The 19,729-nt window shown below is 56.4% G+C and overlaps 2 protein-coding genes across 7 annotated transcripts in view; one reads left to right on the top strand and one right to left on the bottom strand.

The window, feature by feature from the left end:
- PLD3 (phospholipase D family member 3) overlaps nt 1-11,037 on the top strand; it is a 17,865-nt gene extending 6,828 nt beyond the window's left edge. For 2 of the 6 annotated variants that reach the window (XM_059382724.1, XM_059382730.1), the window contains exons 2-12: nt 3,689-3,780; nt 3,886-3,960; nt 4,055-4,197; nt 4,683-4,866; nt 6,150-6,270; nt 6,373-6,500; nt 7,705-7,905; nt 9,192-9,331; nt 9,715-9,880; nt 10,330-10,429; nt 10,538-11,037. In XM_059382724.1, the coding sequence (XP_059238707.1) occupies nt 3,754-3,780; nt 3,886-3,960; nt 4,055-4,197; nt 4,683-4,866; nt 6,150-6,270; nt 6,373-6,500; nt 7,705-7,905; nt 9,192-9,331; nt 9,715-9,880; nt 10,330-10,429; nt 10,538-10,725 (1,473 nt within the window). In that variant the 5' untranslated portion in view covers nt 3,689-3,753 and the 3' untranslated portion in view covers nt 10,726-11,037. Of the gene's footprint in view, nt 1-822; nt 886-3,023; nt 3,196-3,647; nt 3,781-3,885; nt 3,961-4,054; nt 4,198-4,682; nt 4,867-6,149; nt 6,271-6,372; nt 6,501-7,704; nt 7,906-9,191; nt 9,332-9,714; nt 9,881-10,329; nt 10,430-10,537 lie in introns of those variants that run through there. The other 4 variants (XM_059382725.1, XM_059382727.1, XM_059382729.1 and 1 more) reach the window with 4 other exon arrangements.
- An 83-nt stretch (nt 11,038-11,120) lies between these two features.
- On the bottom strand, nt 11,121-19,253 carry HIPK4 (homeodomain interacting protein kinase 4). The gene is made up of 4 exons (XM_059382738.1): nt 18,588-19,253; nt 14,566-14,922; nt 12,939-13,787; nt 11,121-12,279 (listed from the first exon to the last, which is right to left on the bottom strand). Exons 1-4 carry the CDS (start codon nt 19,050-19,052, stop codon nt 12,100-12,102), a joined length of 1,851 nt encoding a protein of 616 aa, XP_059238721.1. The 5' UTR covers nt 19,053-19,253; the 3' UTR covers nt 11,121-12,099.
- Nucleotides 19,254-19,729: the final 476 nt, after the last annotated feature.

Raw genomic sequence — 19,729 nt, 5'->3', positions numbered from 1 at the left:
GCGGTCTCTGCTGCCTCGCTCCGCTTGGAACCTGCCCCCCCCCCCGCGACCCGGCCCCCCCCCCACACCGCCCCCCTGCCCCCCCCCCCCCCCCCCCCCGCCCACCCCACGACCGACACACAGGCCTCCTTGCTCTTCCCTACCCACATCAGGCACATTCTAGCCTCAGGGCCTTTGCACTGACTGTTCCCTCTGTTTGAAACACTCCTTAAGAAGTCCTTGTAGCTCTTTCCTTCCCTTCCTTGAAGTTTTTTTTCTCAGGTATCCCCTTCTCAGTGAGGCTCTCCCAGACTTCCTTAATTTTTTTTAATTGAAGATTTTTTTTTTTAATTTATTCACTAGAGAGAGCAAGTGAGAGCACAAGTTGGGGTGCGGGGGAGGCAGAAAGAGAGAGAAGCAGACTCCCCACTGAGCAGGGCGCCTGACATGGGGCTTGATCCCAGAACCCCAGGATCATGACCTAAGCCAAAGGCAGATGCTTAACCAACTGAGTCCCCCAGGCACCCCTCGACCTCCTTATTTAAAATTGCAAACAATCCCAACCCCACCCCTACCCCTGCCCTGCTTCTCTATGGCATTTATTACCTTCTAACATATAATTCACTCACCATCTCGTTTTTTGTCTGTCTTGCCTGGTGTCTGTTTTGTTCACAACGGTACTTCCAGCGCCTAAAACAACACCTGGTACACAGATACTAAGTATGTGTAAAATTAATGAACAGCCTTATGGAAAGTAAGTACTGTTGTTACCATGCCCATCTTACAGACAGGAAAACTAATGACTGGAAAACTAATGACAACAACTAAATGTCATTTCTTAAGGTCAAACAGTCACATAAGGGCTGCAGCTCGTCTTCAAATCAGGCATCTGGTGCAGAACCGCAGGTATTAACAGCCTTGCAATCTAAACAGTCTAAACCGCTTCTCCAGCACGAGTTTTCTTTTTAAACACCGTAGAGGTATTTTGATAAAAATATAACAAGTTAAAGTTAAAAGCATTGTTACTAGACCCATAATCACTATACAAGTTGGAAGCCAAAAAGTCGCTAACAATTTGAACAAACACCGTCTATGTTCTTACTATTTTTGGTGCGTTAGTGGGCATCCCATCCCTTCCATCCCCATGCCCTACCTCTCGCTCCGTTTTGCTCATTTTCTCTTCCCTAATTTTACATCACCTGCTGTTCCAACTGCAGATTTTTGTTTGTTTTTAAGTACTTTCTACCCTCAATGTGCGGTTCGGACCCACGACCGCCAGAGACCAAAAGTCGCATGCTCTACCGACCCAACTGTATTCTTAAATAAAACATTTCTCACCAAGGCCTTCGCAGGTTAATAAAAGGCAACTGTTTCCTGCCCCGTTCCTCCCCTCCCCCACTTAGCAACCCTGCGGTCAGCCACCTCTGAGACTTAGCCTCTGCTTCCCCTGCTGACCTCTCAATTCCAAATAACCTTGATCTTTTGCCACTTGCTGGATCCACTTGGTCCATCCGCATTTGTTCCTTTATAGTAAGAGGTGGGGCTCCAGCTCTGCTCTCCCCTTGCCAGTCTGGGATCGGACTCTGTGGGGGAAGGAGTTTCCAAATTATCCTTTCAGATCTAGGCTGGATCTTCCTGTGAGGAGAGAACCTAGCTCCCTTTTGGAATTTTCTTTTTTTCCGCCCTTCTTTTTTAAAATCAGGGTAATGCCTGCGCATGGCGGTGGGACGCCGCAACACCTGTGTTCGTTTATAATTATTCCTTAACCTGCGGATAATTTTTTTTTCACTGCTTTTCTGTAAGTCGCTTATATCGCACAATTTTAAAAAAGAAAATAGGCATGCAAAAAAAAGCAGTCCTCATCCACCCTAGATCCCAGTCTCGAGGCAACCACTTCTGACGCTGTTAATTCTCTCAATGATCCAAGCCTTTTCTGCATTTATCTGTTGACTTCCTGCGTGGACGGAGGGGAGAGCGTGCCCCCCTTTTTTACCCGGGAAGGTGGGCGTGGAAGAGTTCTTCAATTCATTTCTCCAGAGGTGGTCTTTTTTTTTTTTTTTTTTTTTTTTTTTGACAGAGATCACAAGTAGGCAGACAGGCAGAGAGAGTGAGGGAAGCAGGCTCTCCGCTGAGCAGACAACCCGGTGTGGGGCTCATCCCAGTGGTGTTCTTAAATTCTTCTTGGGAGATATGAGATGTGAAATGGCAAATCTTGCTTATCCTTCCAGCCAGAGCCTGGATTTCAGAAACCAAAATTTTTAAATCCCTATCAAAATATCAGTTGGCTGGGGCGCCTGGGTGGCTCAGTGGGTTAAAGCCTCTGCCTTCCGCTCAGGGTCATGATCCCAGGGTCCTGGGATCCAGCCCCATATCGGGCTCTCTGCCCAGCGGGGAGCCTGCTTCCCTTCCTCTTTCTGCCTGCCTCTCTGTCTACTTGTGATCTGGCAAATAAATAAATAAAATCTAAATATATATATATATATATATATATATATATATATATATATATATATCAGTTGGCTTTTTAAAAGAAATAAAATACTGTTATCCAAACAGACTCCAACAGAAAACCCACCGTCTCCTTCCGCCACCTTGCTCTTCCCCTCACCCGGTAGCTTGGGTTGTGTCTTCTGCTGATTTTATTCTGTTCATCTAGAAATCATATCATTCAACCCTGAGCTCTCCATTTTATTTTATAAGGCTTTTTTTTTTTAATTTTTTTAGTATAGTTGACATTTCCTTTATACGTTTTTTAACGATTAATTTTATTTATTTTTGACTAGGTAATACATGCCCATGGTACAAAAATTCACAAGATTTGTAGACAAGAAAGACGTGGGGTTCCTTTTTCTCTTTACCCGCGGCCTCCCTGCCCCACACTGGGGCTCTGTGTGGGGGGGTGGACGGGTGGCAAAGCCCATCCCCCAGCCACGTACTCTACCCACCCGGCCAGGTTGACGCGACCGTATCTGGGGGACCCCGGCCCCCCTTTTCCCTGCGGTGAGCCGAGGCGGTCTGCGCACTGCGCAGACTCCCCGCTGCAGCGGGCGGAGCTCCGTCTGGCCCCGCCCCCTCCTTCCTCACGCCCCTGCTCAGCCTGTTGGGGCAGTAGCTGGGGCCCCGCGGAGGTAGCAGCTGCCGCCAGCGGGGTAAGGCCGAGTCCCCTCCGGGGTAAGGTGGAGGAAGACGGCTAGGGGGATGGGCTGGGGACTGATGGTGAGTTCCCGATAGTCGCGAGCTCCCAGCTTGACCTGTCTGGTGGGTACCTGTGGGTGATGGCAGGGCAGCCACCTGGAAAATGCTCCCTGGGTGGTTTCTGGGTGGTGAAAAGCCAGGCAAAGATTTGGGGCTCCGCTGACCCCATCCACAGTTGTCTTTTGGGGAATGTCTAGATGAGCGCTCGGAGAAGCGAAGATGCTAATGAGCAGCTTGAGCGTTAATGAGGAGCCGCGTGGGCGCTCAGGGGGGCAGGGTGGGCAGCATAGACTGATGGGAAGAAAGCTAGATGTTAGACCTTGAGGGATTTCGAAATCCCTGCTGACCAGCGGTCAGCTTCCTCCTTTTGGGGTGGCGGGCCCCATGCCAATGGCCCCCGTGATCGCAGACAAGGAGACCCAGTGGATCCCATGAGCCCAAGACTAATCTGGTTTCTGTGATGTTCCCCTAAGGCCCAGAGCACCCCCACAGTGCCAGCTTTTGTTCCCCACAGTTTGGAGACCCTGACACACCCACTTTCCTGCCTGGTCTCGGCGTGTCCCCTGGCTGCCTGGCAAGATGAAGCCTAAACTGATGTACCAGGAGGTAGGTGGACCTGGTAGGAGCCCAGTGGGATGGGGCTGGGTGCAGTGGAGGGCAGACACCCCATCAATCTGCCCTTTCACCCCCTCTACCATCCCCATCCCCCAGCTGAAGGTGCCTGCGGAGGAACCTGCCAGCGAGCTGCCCATGAACGAGATCGAGGCTTGGAAGGCTGCAGAAAAGGTAGGAGCCCACCACCACCCCCTGCCTGTCTCCGGCATGGGCTGGGCTACCCGCCATGGGCTGGCTCATCACCGCCTCCTCCTCCTCCCTCCAGAAAGCCCGTTGGGTCCTGCTAGTCCTCATCCTGGCAGTTGTGGGCTTCGGTGCCCTGATGACTCAGCTGTTTCTATGGGAATACGGCGACTTGCATCTCTTTGGACCCAACCAGCGTCCAGCCCCCTGCTATGACCCCTGCGAGTAAGTTGGGGAGGGGGACCTTGGAGGGCCGGGGAGGAGCTGTCTCAAGCCTCCCATGAGGACTCTTACACACTGGACAGGGCCTGCACGGAGCCACACCCACTCCCTGTGCCAGTCAGAGGTGATCACAGCCGCCCAAGTGCCCTGTCACACGGGCTTCCCTCCATCCGCAGCCCCTTCCCCCAACTCTGTTCCCATGACACCCACAGCATCATCTTCTGTCCAGATCTATGAACAGACAGGCACACACAGACACAGCATCTTCCATCACATTTGTGGACAGACACATACACACACACATACATAGGTGTCTACATACATGGTCTTCCTTCTGTATGTCTGGACAGACAGACACAGAGACACACAGAGTCTTGAATATGGGCACACACAGATAATATCGTCTTCCATCCTCTGTGGGCAGACACAGGTTCCAGCTGGTTGTTTCTGGCTCCCTGTGGCTGATACCACCCTCCCTCACACCCCAGAGCAGTGCTGGTAGAGAGCATTCCCGAAGGTCTGGACTTCCCCAATGCCTCCACGGGCAACCCCTCCACCAGCCAGGCCTGGCTGGGCCTGCTCGCCGGTGTTCACAGCACTCTGGACATCGCCTCCTTCTACTGGACCCTCACCAACAACGACACCCACACTCAGGAGCCCTCTGCCCAGCAGGTACCTGGTAACCTGGGCCCTGGCTGGTGGGGGTGGGGGTGAGGGAGTGAAGAGGGCACCCCAGCAGCCTGGGACATGGGTAGGCACAACTCACACAGCAAGTGGGACACAGGTGATTGAAAGCAACTGTCTTCACATGGTCCCCTGGACCGGAGGCGTTTGTCACGGTCATCTGGAAGCCTCTGAATGTCAGGTTGTGGGTTTGCCTACAAGGGATTAGGCTGACTGATGTCACTCCCCCCACAAGCTGCCCCAAACCCTGTCGTCCAAAGAAATGGAAGGAGCAGAGTGAATAACAGCCCAGCCTCAAGCCAGCCTGCCACTACCCAGCTGTGTAACCTTGGGCAGGTTGCCTCACCCCCTCAAGCCCTCAGTTTCCTGATCTGTAGAATGGGGCCAATACATAGCAGTTGACCTTCTGAGAAGAAAACAGGCAGATCCTCATGCAGCATCTGACATGGTCAGAGCATTTGTTTTATATCCTTGTGACAGTGTACAGGCACACTTTTAAAAAAACAGAAAACTAACCTCTTCCTTGCAAAACACGCTCAATTTGTCCCTCCTTTTATCTTCCCCCTGCTATCTCTTTTTGTCAGAAGTGGGGTTAACATTTAGTAAAACTGTGGGTCTCCCTGAGCACTGCCTAAAAAAAAAATAATTAACAGAAGTAAAAGTGATAGGAGCGCCCACTCCCTGCTGGATCCCACTGGAGTGGCTCAAAGCATCAAGCATGGCCATAGGGAACCAGTGAGTGAGTTCAAATCCCACGTTGCCCCTGAGTTCTCCAGCTCCCGTTTTCTCCTTCCTTCGCACCTTGGGGATTATACTCAGCCCTGCCCCATCCATGAGAGTGGTGAGAAATCGGTGAGTTCAGAGGAGTAGGGGCTTAGAATGGGGCCAGGTCACAGGAGGAGACAGGGAACCCTTGGCTGTACCTTCCCGGCCCCTCCGGCCTGTGCCGTGCCTCCCAATATCCTGCAAGCTGCTTGAAGGCCCCTGCAGTGCCGGGCATTGATGCTTCCAAGGCAGGATCTTGGGAAGGTCCCTGGCAGAACAGGAGTGGCCGGGAGGCCCTGGCAGGGCCCAGAGCCCCAGTAATTAAAAGAGATGAAAGATTTTAGAAGCTTGTAAAGCCATCCCTAGGCGTGCTGACGAGTGGAAAGCCTGTTCACTCCTGATTGCAAATTGGGATCCAATAGGAAAACAGCCTTTTTGGGGTAGGGGGGCTACCTGGGGTTAGAGAGCTGGCCGGCCCTGCCCCTCAGAAGCTATTGTCTCTCCAGGGTGAGGAGGTCCTCCGGCAGCTACAGTCCCTGGCCCCTCAAGGTGTGAAGGTCCGCATTACCGTGAGCAAGCCCAATGGGCCCCAGCCACAGGCCGACCTGCAGGCACTGCTGCAAAGTGGTGAGCAGGGCGGGGCAGTGGGGGGGCAGGGGGGGCAGGGGGGTGGGGGTGGGGAGGCGGGGCTTGGCCCCAGGGCTGGTCCTGATGTGCTGTTTGGCCCAGGTGCCCAGGTGCGCATGGTGGATATGCAGAAGCTGACCCATGGCGTCCTGCACACCAAGTTCTGGGTGGTGGACCAGACCCACTTCTATATCGGCAGTGCCAACATGGACTGGCGCTCCCTGACCCAGGTCTGGCTGCACCCTGCCTAGCTGCCCTCCATGACGGCTCCCTGCCCCATGGGGCCCCCAGCCTCCACCCGTACCACTCTTCAATCCCAGAGTCTTCTCTGGCCAGTCTCTGAAGTGGCTTCCTTCCTCCCTCCCACATGGGCTGGCTCATTGCTGCCCCCCCAACCCAGAAAGCCCCTTGGGTCCTGCTGGTCCTCATCCTGGTGGTTGGGGGCTTCGGTGCCCTGATGACTCAGCTGTTTTTATGGGAATATGGTGAATACAGCGACTTGAATCTCTTTGGGGTGCCTCCCCCCAAATCCAGCCTTCCCCTGCTCTTAGAAGCCTGGGGTTTGATCTGATCCCTGATGACAGCTGCCAGCCCCACTGCAAGGCATTCAAGGCCCTGTCCACTGATTGGCCCTTCATTATTCAGTTCCTTGAGTGCCTGCTCTAAGCCCAAGCCTGTCCCGGGGGATGCTGAGGACATGGTGGTAAGCGATGGGAACTGCCAGTCCAGTGTGGTGACGGGCTGGTCACCAGGGTCAGGGCCAGGATGGGGGATCCAGGCCAGAGTATCAGAAAATGTCTTGCAAAGGAGGTGACAACTCACAGGACACTTGAAGCAGGATTGGCGTAAGACAGGAAAGAAGGTACAGCTTAGCCAGTGATCATTTATAGACTCAACAAATATTTCCCAAGCTCCTAATCTAACTAGCTCTTGTGAGGAGATGCTAAAGACAAAGCCATGGCTAAGACATCCCCAGTGCCTGCCTTCCTGGTCCAGTGTCACCAGAGACAGACTTGAGGGAAACCCAAGGGAATGTGAAAGCCCAGAGGAATGCCTGACACAGGTGGGGCAGTCCAGAGAGGCTCCGTGGAGGAGGAGGCTGTCAGCCGAGATCTAAGAATGAGTAGGAGCTTGTTCTGTGTAAGGTAGAAGCAACAGCATATGCAAAGCTTCAAGAAACCTGGCTCTTTAGAATAACCAAGGAACTTTCATCAAAAGTTGGCAAGACTTTAGCCTTGAGTCAAGTTCATGCCCGTTTTAGGACTTAGTTCCAATGGTGGTGGCAGGGGGTGGGGGGACGGGGGCCTGAGGGACAGATAAGATAGGGGGAGATTGAGGGGCCAGGGACAGGAAGGGGGGCGGAAGGCTGTAGGTGTTCCTGTCACCCGTGGGCACCAGGCCACCACCCCAAAGCTCAGCACCGCCCTCCTGCAGGTCAAGGAGCTAGGAGTGGTCATGTACAACTGCAGCTGCCTAGCTCGGGACCTGACCAAGATCTTTGAGGCCTACTGGTACCTGGGCCAGGCAGGCAGCTCCATCCCGGCTACCTGGCCCCGGCCCTATGATACCCGCTACAATCAGGAGACACCAATGGAGATCTGTCTCAATGGAACCCCTGCTCTGGCCTACTTGGCGGTGAGTCTTTAGAGGGAGGGGCTAGGCCACTCACGGTCTCTGTCCAGCCCCACCCAGTGATGTGGGAAGGGGGGCAGGAAGAGGGTCCCAACCCCTCACTTCTGTTCAGTCTGCTTGGTTTGGGACCAAGACTATGTCCCGATCTCCCCAGGCCTCAGTGTCCTTTACATGGTGGCTGTCAAAATTATCTGCAACCTTTAGGGCTAATGGGGAAGTCCAGCTAGGGTTTATGCACACTGAGCCCCTGGGGGAGCTCTGCGCTATCAAGCAGTCCAATATAGCTACATTTGGTTCTTTGCCCTTTTAAGTCAGTTGAAATTAAACATTGCTCAAAGTTCAGTCCCGGAATTGCACAGATGCACGTTTCAGGTGCTGGGTAGGCCCAGGGAGCAAACGGCTGCCATGTTGAATGGTGCAGCCATAGAACGTTTCTGCCACCGTGGAAAGTTCTCTTGCCTGTGGCAGATACTGAGCTCTGGGAGCAAGGCACTGCTATTTGCAGCTCTTGGATATGGCCCCCCTTGGGGTGGCCCGTCTGGGTCCCCTTCCGTCCCCTTCCGCGCCAGTCACCTGGCCAACCCCAGAGTCATTGGGGGGGGGCAAAAAGGCCTGGGCGCAGGGACACGTGGTTCATTGGGGTCCTTTTCACCATTGGTCTTGCACAGAAGGCTAAGGGTTCCCCCACGGCCACTTCCCCTTCAGAGCTTGAGTTTGCTCCATCTGTCACGAGGGAGGGAAGCGGGTAAAGGGCCTGGTGTCGAATGGCACGTGAGGAGTGTCATCTGTGTGGGCTGTGAGCAAGTTGGGGACACAGATGATTACAGGAGAAGTCCTTAAACCTGAACATGCCCCAGAAGCATGAGGAGGACTGGTTAAAACCCAGATTCCTGAGCCCCACCCCTGTACCCTGGTTCAGTAGGCAGTGTGCAGCGAAGTCCCAAAATTTGCAAATTTAACAAGTTCTAGATGATGCCATTGCTGCTGGACCCGAGCCCTTATGTCTAGAACCCCTGTGTTAGAGCAAACATTCTGGAGCCAAGCAGCCTGGGTGCAAATCCTGGCTCCATTTGTCCGCTGTGTGACCTTAGGCAAGCCACTAACCCTCTATGAGCCTCAGCTCCCTTGCCTGTAAAACGGATATGGCAATTACCACCCCCCCCTTCATGGAGGCTGTAGGATTCAGTGAGACCCACAGGACCGGCTTGAGACAAACTGTGCATTCATGGGGTCCGCGATGACAGCACCCTTAGCAGGCACGTGTCTTGACTATTTCTTCCCCCACCCAGAGTGCGCCCCCACCACTGTGTCCCAGTGGCCGCACCCCGGATCTGAAGGCTCTGCTCAACGTAGTGGACAATGCCCGGAGTTTTATTTACATCGCGGTCATGAACTACCTGCCGACCATGGAGTTCTCCCACCCGCGCAGGTACAGCGGCCTCGCAGATGGGGCTCAGGAAAGGGACCCACCGTGAGCAGGAAAGGGAGTGACCAGGCCAGAAAGCAGGCAGGACCAAGGCAAAGGGACAGATGGTGGGAAGCCACAGCGAGAGGCAGAGGAGACAGGGAGAGGGGGTCTAAACCCTTGAGACAGAAAATGGGGACAGAGAAAAGGCTGAGAATCCTGGGGTTGGGGGCGGGGCCGGGGAGTATGGGCTAGAGACAGGATGAGTGGCTTGGGGGCAGGACTGGGAGCCAGGAGTAGGGCGTTCTTGGGGTTTAAGAGTGCTTAGAAGCTAGAGCAGGCTCCCTGACGCTCAGGGAAAGACCTTAAGTAAAGCTGCCCTCCAAATTCTCCGCCCCGTCCCCAAGGTTCTGGCCCGCCATCGATGATGGGCTGCGGCGGGCTGCCTATGAGCGGGGCGTCAAGGTTCGCCTGCTGATCAGCTGCTGGGGACACTCTGAGCCGTCCATGCGGGCCTTCCTGCTCTCCCTGGCTGCCCTGCGTGACAACCACACCCACTCTGATGTCCAGGTGGTAAGCACCTACCACACACCCAGCCCCCAGCCCTAGTGCCAAACAATACTGAAGGCACAGCCCTCGTGGAGCTCACCTGTCACCTGACAGGGCTGACCCTGAGGGATGGGGCCGTGCCGTGATAGGGAGATCCCGAGTCGGGCCAGGATGGTGGGGCCCAAGGAGAGGGGGCAGGGCCCTGATGGAGGTGGCATTGTGGCCAGAATAGGGGGACCCAGAGGAAGCCTCTACCCCAGCCTGGGGGAGGGGGTCGAAGAGGACTTTCTGGGAAAGGGGACATCTGAGGCTAGACTTAAGGGACAGATAGGAGACACATGAGAAGGAATGACAAGGGAGGCAGCTGGGTCTTCCCTTTCAGCGGGTGTTACTGATACCCCAGCCCAGACCCCAGGGCTTCTGCACCCCTACCCTGCAGCTCACGCTCCTTCCTTTCCTGCCCGCCCCCTCAGAAACTCTTCGTGGTCCCTGCGGATGAGAGCCAGGCCCGAATCCCATACGCCCGCGTCAACCACAATAAGTACATGGTGACGGAACGGGCCACCTACATCGGTGAGTATCCCAAGCGCCCCCAGGGGGCAGGAGGGGAAGCGGGAGCACAGCTCTGGGCTCTGACTCTCTGACCGCCTCCCCCCATCCCCACCGTCACCCCCACTCCAGGAACCTCCAACTGGTCTGGCAGCTACTTCACGGAGACAGCGGGCACCTCGCTGCTGGTGACACAGAATGGGCGGGGCGGCCTGAGGAGCCAGCTGGAGGCAGTTTTCCTGAGGGACTGGGACTCCCCATACAGCCATGACCTTGACACTTCAGCCGACAGTGTGGGCAATGCCTGTCGCCTGCTGTGAGGTCCTGGTCCGGCAGACAGGCCGAGGCCTGCACGGCCCTTGTGGACCCAGACATCCTGGGTCCTGGCCCCTGTCCCCGTGCCCCTGCTTCTGTGTGCCCTATCGTGGCTCCACTGGCTCTCTCCCCTGCTCTCCCACCTCTATCTTGGTCCCTGCCAGCCTGATGCTATGGCCCTGGGACCAGCCCAGCTGGGGGAGGGATCAGCCCCCAAAGAAATGGGGGTGCATGCTGGGCCTGGCCCCCTGGCCCACCCCCCTTTCCAGGGCAAAGAGGGCTCCAGGTTATTATAATAAGTAAATAACTTGTCTGTACTGTCTGTGCCGGACCTGAGTGATGTGAAGTGGGGCGTCGGGTAGGTCACAGCCGGCATGCCCCTCTCTTGGAGACCTGGTGTTGGCAGAAATCTCGGCGTATTACCAGCGTGGTTTGGCAGGTCCTGAGGCCACAACACGTGCTGGGCTCTTAGCATGGATTTGGCATGTGCTGAGCACACAGCATGGGACTGGCATGTGCTGAGCCCTGAGTGTGCGATGCCCATGAGCCAGTATGTGCTGAGCATGTAGTGTGTGACCACACAGCCTGGCGTGAGCTGAGCCTCACGCAGCCAGCACAGGGTAGTGAGCACTACACACTTGGCACATTCCCAGATGGGGACGTGCCGGACCATCACCGGCTCCCAAGGGTGGCCTCGCAGGTCCAAACACCTCAGGGTGCACCAAGCATAAACTGATGGCCACCACAGCAATTTACATTTAGCCATGACCCAAGCAGTGGTGCGGGCATGCCAAGCCTATACACATGGCAAGGGCAGGTCAACAGATGAGACCTTGGCATTTGGCAAGCTCGGATTGGCACCTGCTAAACACTGGGAACGTTCTGTGGATGGATCCTCACGTGCCAAACGCTTAGCATATTCAGGGAATGGGTCAGCCTGTCCCTCACAGTGTGATGGCAGCCCAGCCTCCAACCTGAGCCAGGGGCCAACAGGGCTCAGCATCGGAGAGCAGGGCCCTGGGTGGCCAACCTGAACCCCACCCCAGCTCCAGTCCAGGCCTCAGACAGGGCTGCTGAACAGTTCTTTATTGAAATGGGCAAGGGCAGTAGGGCTGAGGGCATGCTCAGGGCCAGCGGGGGCAGCCCCCTTCCTGTGTCCCTTTGGCCCGGGGGAGAAGGGGGAGGCGACGGGCCAGACCCCAAGGCCCTCCTGTGTTTAGGGGGTATGTGCTGGCATGCACCAGGGCAAGGGTATTGGGGGATTTCTGGATAACTATCTTTCTGTAAGAATAATCTGTGGGTTCAGGAAATGGCTTCTCAGGAGGGGATGCCAGCCCCACTAGCATAGCCCCCAGTGATGGGCAGGGGTGGGGTCACCATCAGTGGTGCCCACTGACGTGCTGCAGAAAGCTGGTGGTCCGGGAGGGACCATGCGGGTGAGCGTGGCGGGCTGGGAGTCCCTGAGCCCGTGGCCCCCTGACACCCTCCAGGGTCCAGTCTGGCTCACTCAGCCATTCCCCAGGGCAGCTGCTGGGGTCGAAGAGCTCAGGGCCTGGCCTCTGTTAGGAAGAAGAAAGGACCATCAGCCAAGGAGCCCCTGGCCTTGGGAACCACCAGCCTGCCCCTCCTGGACTCTTCTCCAGTCCCAGCTGAACCCTTGTCACTTCCCCAGGGCGATTTTTTAGATCCCAAATGCAACTTAGGGGCTTAAACTGTGTGCAGAAACCTTAATGTGTTCTGAGGGACTATTAGGGTCTCTGAGGCTTTGTCACTTCTTGAGCCCCTGCTAAAGCCTTGTTCTGAGTGCTGGGCCTTTATCACTTCCTATAGGGGGACTGAATGCATTCTGACTTTCTATACATCAGGAAGGTGGATTAGTGTATGCTGAGCCTTCTATCCTGAATCCTGAATGTGGGTTAGTGTGTGCTGAGCCTTCTATCCTGAAGTGATCAGTGTGTGCTGAGCCTCACCACCTTGTAAGGGTGGGTAAGTATGTGCTGAATGTTATATCCTGAGTCCGGGTTAGTATATGCTGAGCCATATCAAATCCTCATCATATTCTGAGTGTGGGTTAGTGTTTGCTGAACCTTGTCACATCCTGAGAGCGGACTCGTATGTGTTGAACCCTGAGCCAGCTGTAGCCTGTCCCCGCCATCCCGGAGCTCGGGAAGGCCCTGATCCCAGAACCACCCACACCCTACAGACCCACTGGGCTTACATCAGCATCCATAGTCATATCCTTGACGCCTGGTCCATCCCCATCCCGCTGTGGGAGGCTGGGCGGCTCGGCTGAGGCCCCATGGCCCTCTCCTTCGGCCCAGCCACTGCCCCGGCACGGTCCCTCGTCCTCAGGGGAGGCCTGGCTTAGCCGGATGAGGTTACTGAAGTTGGAGTCTGACTTGGAGCCCGCGGGTGGCTTGCGGGCCTTGTGGCGACCCGCCAGGCGGCTGCCGTAGAAGGCCAGGATGGGCTCGGGGCCCGAGTCGGGCACCCGGCGGCTAGCAGCAGCGGCCTTGAGTGGGGCCAGCATGTCAGGAACCGCGTCGGCTCGGGTCTCGCCCCACAGCCCGCGTCCCACCTCCTGGAGACTCAGGTCGTCCAGCTGATCGATGGCCCTCTGCATGCCCGGCGCCTTCTCCTCGCAGAAGAAGGGCCCGCTGCCCACCACACTGCCTATGCCCACGGCCTCCTCCTCCTCGGCCAGCCGGTAGTAGGGGGGCCCATCCTCCACGGCTGTCACGCCAGGTGTGGGCGGCTTGCCCTCCACCTGCAGCGAGAGGCGGCAGCCACGCAGGGAGAGCTGGTAGTAGCGGGTGGTCTCATGGGCGCTGCGCAGCTGCTGCATGGACACGAAGGGGTGGCGCAGGGCAGCGCTGGGGCTGATGCGCTCGTGCGACTCCCACGTGAGCATGCGTTTGATCAGCTCCACCATGCTCTTGAGGTCGGCGAGCTCCGCCAGCGCCTCGCGGTCTGGGAAGGTCAGCCGGCTGGCTGCTCCACCGCCATTCACGGTCTCTATCTGGTCCAGTGACTTGAGCATGTACTTGCGGCGCTCCAGGGGGCGCACCTGCTGGGACATGGGGGGGTGGGCATGGGGCCGACACCGAGTCCGGGCTCTCCGGCTCCTGCTGTGGGGCTCACGTTTGACCACGCCATCCCCGGCCCTAGCTTCCAGTCTGCCCTCCAGTCTGGTCCGGGGCTCTCTTGCGGCCATGAAGCCCACACACCCAAACCTAGACTTCCAGTTCTGCCCAGGATCTGATCTGGAGCTCTCTTGCTGTGGAAAGGGCCACACCCACTCCCTATGGCCGGAACCCCTCTCATCTGACCCAGAGCCCTCCTGCTGCTGCAGGAAACCTACCAGAGTACGCCCTTTGGTCTTCCTGCCATCTCACCCAGAGTCTCACTGAGCCAAGTTTCACTTCTCCCTCAGACCTCCAGTCCTCTCTGGAGCGATGGGTGCAGCCCCAACCAGCCACTAGCAGAGGGATGGCCCTCAACCTCTAGTCCCTCCTTGGTGTCAAATCCAGATCCTGCTGCTGTGGGCCACACCACCAAGCCCAGCCCGCCAGGCCTCCAGGTGGTCCAATCGGCTTGCTACACTAGCTTGTCAACCCCTCTTTGCCAGGAAACTCAGAGCAGCCGCCATATACTTCCAGTGCCACCTTGGGTCTCACCCACATCTCTCTTGCTGTCACTTGCTGTGATTTGAGCTGACCCTCTAATATCCAGTCCTCTCTGAGGTCTAGCCTAGATTTTTTTTCTCGGTGCAGCAGCCCCCACATGAACAGCCCTCACCCCGCCTGCCCCACACCCTCCCCCCTCCCCCACCCACCTCAGCCTACCTTCGTCTCAGCCAGGTAGTCGGCAGAGGACTTGAGCTGCCAGGGGTTGCTGGCATCAGGATGGGGGTTGCGCTTAAAGAAGTGGTGTGCCTTGCGGGCGGCGTGCAGCAGGTGGGGCTTGGGCAAGCCCTGGGTCTCACAGATGTAGCGCACCTGGTCGTACTCGTTGTTGCCTGGGTAGAGGGGCCAACCCAGGTGCAGTTCGGCCATGACGCAGCCCAGGGACCACACATCCACCTTCTCGCAGAAGGGCAGCCCCAGCAGGATCTCAGGGGCCCGGTAGAAGCGCGACTGAATATATGGTTCCTTGACATAGCGCACCTCGCTGAAAATGCTTGCTGAGCCGAAGTCAATCACCTGCGGCGAGGGGTGGGGGGGACGACGACTACCGATCAGGGTCTCCCCTGTGGCTCTGACCAGTGTTTTTCTGCCCCTGCCATCTGACTGTCGCTGTATCTGTTAGTCCTTATCTCTTGTTTATGTCACTGTCTTTACTCGTCTCTGTCTCTGGTTTTGTGTGTTTGTCTCTCTGTTTCGAACCACTAGAACGTATGACTTTAGGACCCCTCTCTTCGTCTTTCACTCCACACCTTGTCCATCAGCAAATCTTGTCGGCTCCACCTTCTGAAGGGATCCAGACTGGGCAGCCTCCCCATCCCCAGCCTTGGCTCCCCCCCCCCACCCCATGCCACCCTGTCCAGGGGCATCTCCCACTGAGGCTGATGTGGGGGCCTCCTCAATGGGCTCCCTGCTCCTCCCCTCTGCACCCCAGTTCACTAGTCATATGCATGCCACTGAGGGATCCTGTGAGCGCCTGAGTCTGATCACATCCTTCCCCTACTCAGAATCCCCCCATGGCTTTATCATCCTATGATAAAAGTCAACTTTCCCATGGTGGTCCCCAAGGATCGAGCAATCTGGCCATCACCCATCACCTCTCTGGCTTCAGCTCCTCCTGCTTCCCCTCTCGCACAGGTGTCTCACTGTCCCTTGAACAAGCCAGACGCATTCCTAGCACAGGGCCTTTGCACTAGCTGTTCCCTCTGCCTGGCATCTCTTTCCCCAGGTGTCTACATGAGTCCCTCATCTCAGGTCTCAAAAGTCAACTCGTGAGACCTCCCCTGGCCATCCTATTAAAAAAACACCATCCCCCATGGTTCCTATCCCCCTTCCTGGATCCCTGCTTTTCTCCAGCACTTTTTTTTTTTTAAGACTTTATTTGACACACACACACACAGAGATCACAAATAGGCAGAGAGGCAGGAAGAGGAAGAGGGGGAAGCAGGCTCCCCGCCAAGCAGAGCCCAGCAGAGAGCCTGACACAAGGCTCGATCCCAGAACCTTGAGATCATGACCTGAGCCCAAGGCAGAGGCTTAACCCACCGAGCCACCCGTTTTTCTCCAGAACTCTTAACACCATTTCACATTCTATATGTTTTACCATTCAGTCAAGTTCATTGTCTCTCTATCCAGCTAGGACGCCAGTCTGGGGATTTTGTCAGTTTACTGTTGCATCCCTAGGTGCCTAGAACAGTGCCCGGCACACAGTTAGGGGCGCAATCAGGAGAGAATGAATGAATGAATGAATGAATGAGGGGCCTTATGTCCCTGGCATGCTCTTTCCTTCTACCTCTTTTTTGTATCGCTCTTTCTTTCTTTGCCTCTTCATTGCTTCCTGATGTCTCATCTCTCTGTGTCTCTACCTCTATGTCACTGGCTGGGAAGACACCTCCCGGAAGCCCCACCCTCTTCCGTCTTCATCATCAGGCACATGGAGGGGAAGGCTGAAAATCTTTCTCTCCTGATGTCGCTGGGAGGCGCCCTGTGCCACTTTTACTCTGAATCTCTAAGACTCTCTGGACCCCTTCCTCAGTTTCCCCCTCTGAGTTTCTCTGCTTTTCATTCAGCCATCCCTCGTGTTCTGTCTGCAGAAGGTGGGATGATGGGAGGGTTATTAACCTGCACTCTGAGTGTGGGCGGCAAAGGCCTGAATCTGAGAGCGTGAGGGCCCTGGGGCACTTGGCGGCCACGGGATCCATTCATTCATCTGTTCCACAGACACAGGAAGGAGGGCCAATGCCAGCCAGGTGCTGTGGATGCGTCCTGTCTGCCTCCTGCTGTGTTTGTGGGAGTCTTTCCTTCCTTGGGTCTCTGTTCTTCCATTTCCTAGGGCAAAATGATCTGCCTTTTCCTGCCTGCCTCTTTCCCTGTGACTCTGACCTTCATTTCTCACTGACTCCGCCCCCGCACTGTGCCGGGAGATGCTGAGGACACAGTAGTGGCCACAACCAACCTGGTCCTGCCTTCACAGCCCTGCCCGCTCCTGGTCCAGACCCTTCACCAGACAGTGACAAGCTCAGAAGTGGACAGAGGGCCAGGGCTGGGATGGGGGACACAGGTGGGGGTCCAGGGCAGAGGAGCTGGGGCTGGTTGGGGGAGTCCAGCGAGCTTGTGACATGTATAAGAGGTGCTTCTGTGTGCCCAATGCAGGGTCAGGTCCTGGGTCAGGTCCAGAGGAGGTCTTCAGTAAGTGGTTTTTGTTTGAAGATTTTATGTATTCAGGGGTGCCTGGGTGCCTCAGTGGGTTAAAGCCTCTGCCTTTGGCTCAAGTCATGACCCCAGGGTCCTGGGATTGAGCCCTGTGTTGGGCTCTCTGCTCAGCGGGGAGCCTGCTTCCCCTCCCCTCTCTCTCTGCCTGCCTCTCTGCCTTGTGATCTCTGTCAAATAAGTAAATAAAATCTTTAAAAAAAAAAAAAAAAAAGATTTTACGTATTCATTTGAGAGAGGGAGACAGAGACAGAGCACAGCAGGGGGAGCAGTAGAGCCAGAGGGAGAAGCAGGCTCCCCGCTGAGCCAGGACACCCACCACCCCCTACGGCCTGCTGCCCCAACATAGGGCTCGATCCCAGGACCTGGAGATCATGATCTGAGCCCACGGCAGACGCTTAACCATCTGAGCCACCCGGAGTCCCCAGGAAATATTTGTTAATGAACTGCCTGTGACGAAGAATGGCGCCTCCATCCTTCCAGTCGCTCGGGCCATCAGGCTCTCCTCTCCCATCAAGTCATCTCTTATACTTCACATAAGATCAGTCAGCAAAACCTGTACCTACCTAGAACCCACCGTGTCCCTTCCTCCCACTACCCCAACTCCATCCCCGCACCCGGGCTTCCCACTTGGCAGGGAGCAGCCACCCCTCACTGCCCTCCTGCTCCTGACCCTCACAGGCTGTTGCTCTCACGCAGCCAGAGGGACCCTGGGAACACCTGAGCCGAATCATGATCTCTCTCTGCTCAGAATCCTCCTGTGGCCCCATCCTACATGGAATAAAACCAGTCCTCACTGTGGTCCTCGAGGCCCTGTGTGTCCCAGCCTGTCACATCCCTGGTCCCATTCCTCTGTCTTCTCACCCTGGCCTCCTGGGTGCTTCTCAAACACATATACTCAGATCACTCCTACCTCAGGGCCTTTGCATGAACTCTTCCTTCTCCCCAGATGCTTTTCCCCAGATGTCTACATGACTGCCTCCCTCCTTTGGGACCTTCCTCAAATGTCATCTTAACGAAGTCTCCCTGACGGCCATGTCTACAATTTTGGTCACCACTGCCACCGCCAATCAATACCCCACCCACATCCTCCTCTTCTCTGCTTTATCTTTTCTCCTTCTCACTCACATACCACATTTGACTCATTTATCTTAGCAACTGTGTTTCCCTCCCCACTCCTGGAATGTCAGCCCTACATAGACAGGGCCAGGCCAGAGGAGCTGGACTATGAATTGGAGAAGGAAGGTCAGGTCTCGGATCTGGGACAGAGAGGATGTCAGTATTGGGACAGGGAGGTGGAGAGGATTTTAGGGCCAGGAGGTGGGGAGAGGCATCATGGGCAGGGAAGGGGAGACACTCAAGGCTGGGAGTGGGGGACACGGGAGACCTTAGCGACAGGAAAGTGTCCAGGGCCGGGGGAAGCTTGGAGAAGACGAGGAGGAGGGATGTGGCCATACTGGGGCAGCCCCACTCACCTTGACTCTGAAGGGGCAGCGGGTCTGGTCCACCAGCATGATGTTCTCGGGCTTGAGATCAGCATGGATGATGGCCAGCTCCTTGAGCCGGGCCAGGGCTCTGAGCACCTGCAGGGTAACCGTTCGGATGTGGCGGGCAGGCAGAGGTGCGAAGTTGTTCTCCTTCTGGAATTCGAACAGGTTTTGCTCCAGCAGCTCGAATACCAGGTAGAACTTGAGGGCGTCGTGGAAGAACTCGAGGAAGCGGATGACGTGGGCCTCCTCGGGGTCCAGGCCCCGCATACACCGCAGCAGCTTCAGCTCGTTCTTGATGATGCGGTTGCGGTAGGCGTCATTCTTGAGGATCTTGATGGCCACCATCTCCCCCGTGCTTCGCCGCCAGCCCTTGGCTACCTCCCCAAAGGTGCCCTTGCCCAGCACCTCGATGATGTCATAGCAGTCGGTCTCAGACTGGATGGTGGCCATGGTGCCCCGGCCCCCGGGCGCAGCCCTGCCACCGCCCCCGCCCCACAGGCTCTGCCTTCGAAGGCTTCTGGCCCGCCACCGGCTCCGAGGCCCCCCCAGCGGGGGAAAGAGAACCGCACTCGTGCCTCCTGCTTCGAGGTTCACGCCCACCTCCGTGGCACCCCCCAGCCCCCTGGGCCACACTGCCAGTCCGCCAGGGGCCACACCCCTCCCCCGAAGCCCTCCTGGCTTGGGACGAGGGGCCCCAGGCCCCCCCGAATGGGTTCCAGCGTTGCTGAGTGGCTCTGGTTCTGTTGTTGGAGACCTGAGCCCCAGGCTGGAATGGGGGGTGGGGTGGCCGGTGGAGCCCCCTCCCCCACCCCAGCATCGGAATCCTGGAGGGCTGGCCAGGTGAAGGGTCGACAGAGAAGGAAGTCCAATCCCGGACCTCTGGCAGGGGGGTCTGGGACATTCCTAAACAGAGGTGAAGAGCTTGGGGGATATGTGTGTGTGTGTGTGTGTGTGTGTGTCCCCATGTGAGCAAACATCTGCCCCTACCAGTGGATGCCATGGGGCGAGGGGTGTGGCTCAAGCCAGGCCAGCTGGTAAAAGGTCTTGAATGCCAGGCTAAGGAGTTTGGACTCAGCTGTCTGAGGGCCCTGGGAAGCCACAGAAGGGCTCTGAGCAAGAGAGTACAG

This window comes from Mustela nigripes, chromosome 17 (genome assembly GCF_022355385.1).
Source record: "Mustela nigripes isolate SB6536 chromosome 17, MUSNIG.SB6536, whole genome shotgun sequence".
NCBI classification, from domain to species: domain Eukaryota; kingdom Metazoa; phylum Chordata; class Mammalia; order Carnivora; family Mustelidae; genus Mustela; species Mustela nigripes.
This window is presented reverse-complemented; position numbering and strand designations above follow the sequence as displayed.

Excerpts from the sequence above, each read along its gene's own strand:
- HIPK4 (XM_059382738.1), bottom strand. The coding sequence starts at position 19,052 with ATGGCCACCATCCAGTCTGAGACCGACTGCTATGACATCATCGAGGTG. Across the intron at positions 14,923-18,587 it reads GCTGCCCCTTCAGAGTCAAG|GTGATTGACTTCGGCTCAGC; the intron begins GTGAGTGGGGCT and ends CCCTCGCCGCAG. Across the intron at positions 12,280-12,938 it reads ATATGACTATGGATGCTGAT|AGGCCAGGCCCTGAGCTCTT; the intron begins GTAAGCCCAGTG and ends TCTTCCTAACAG.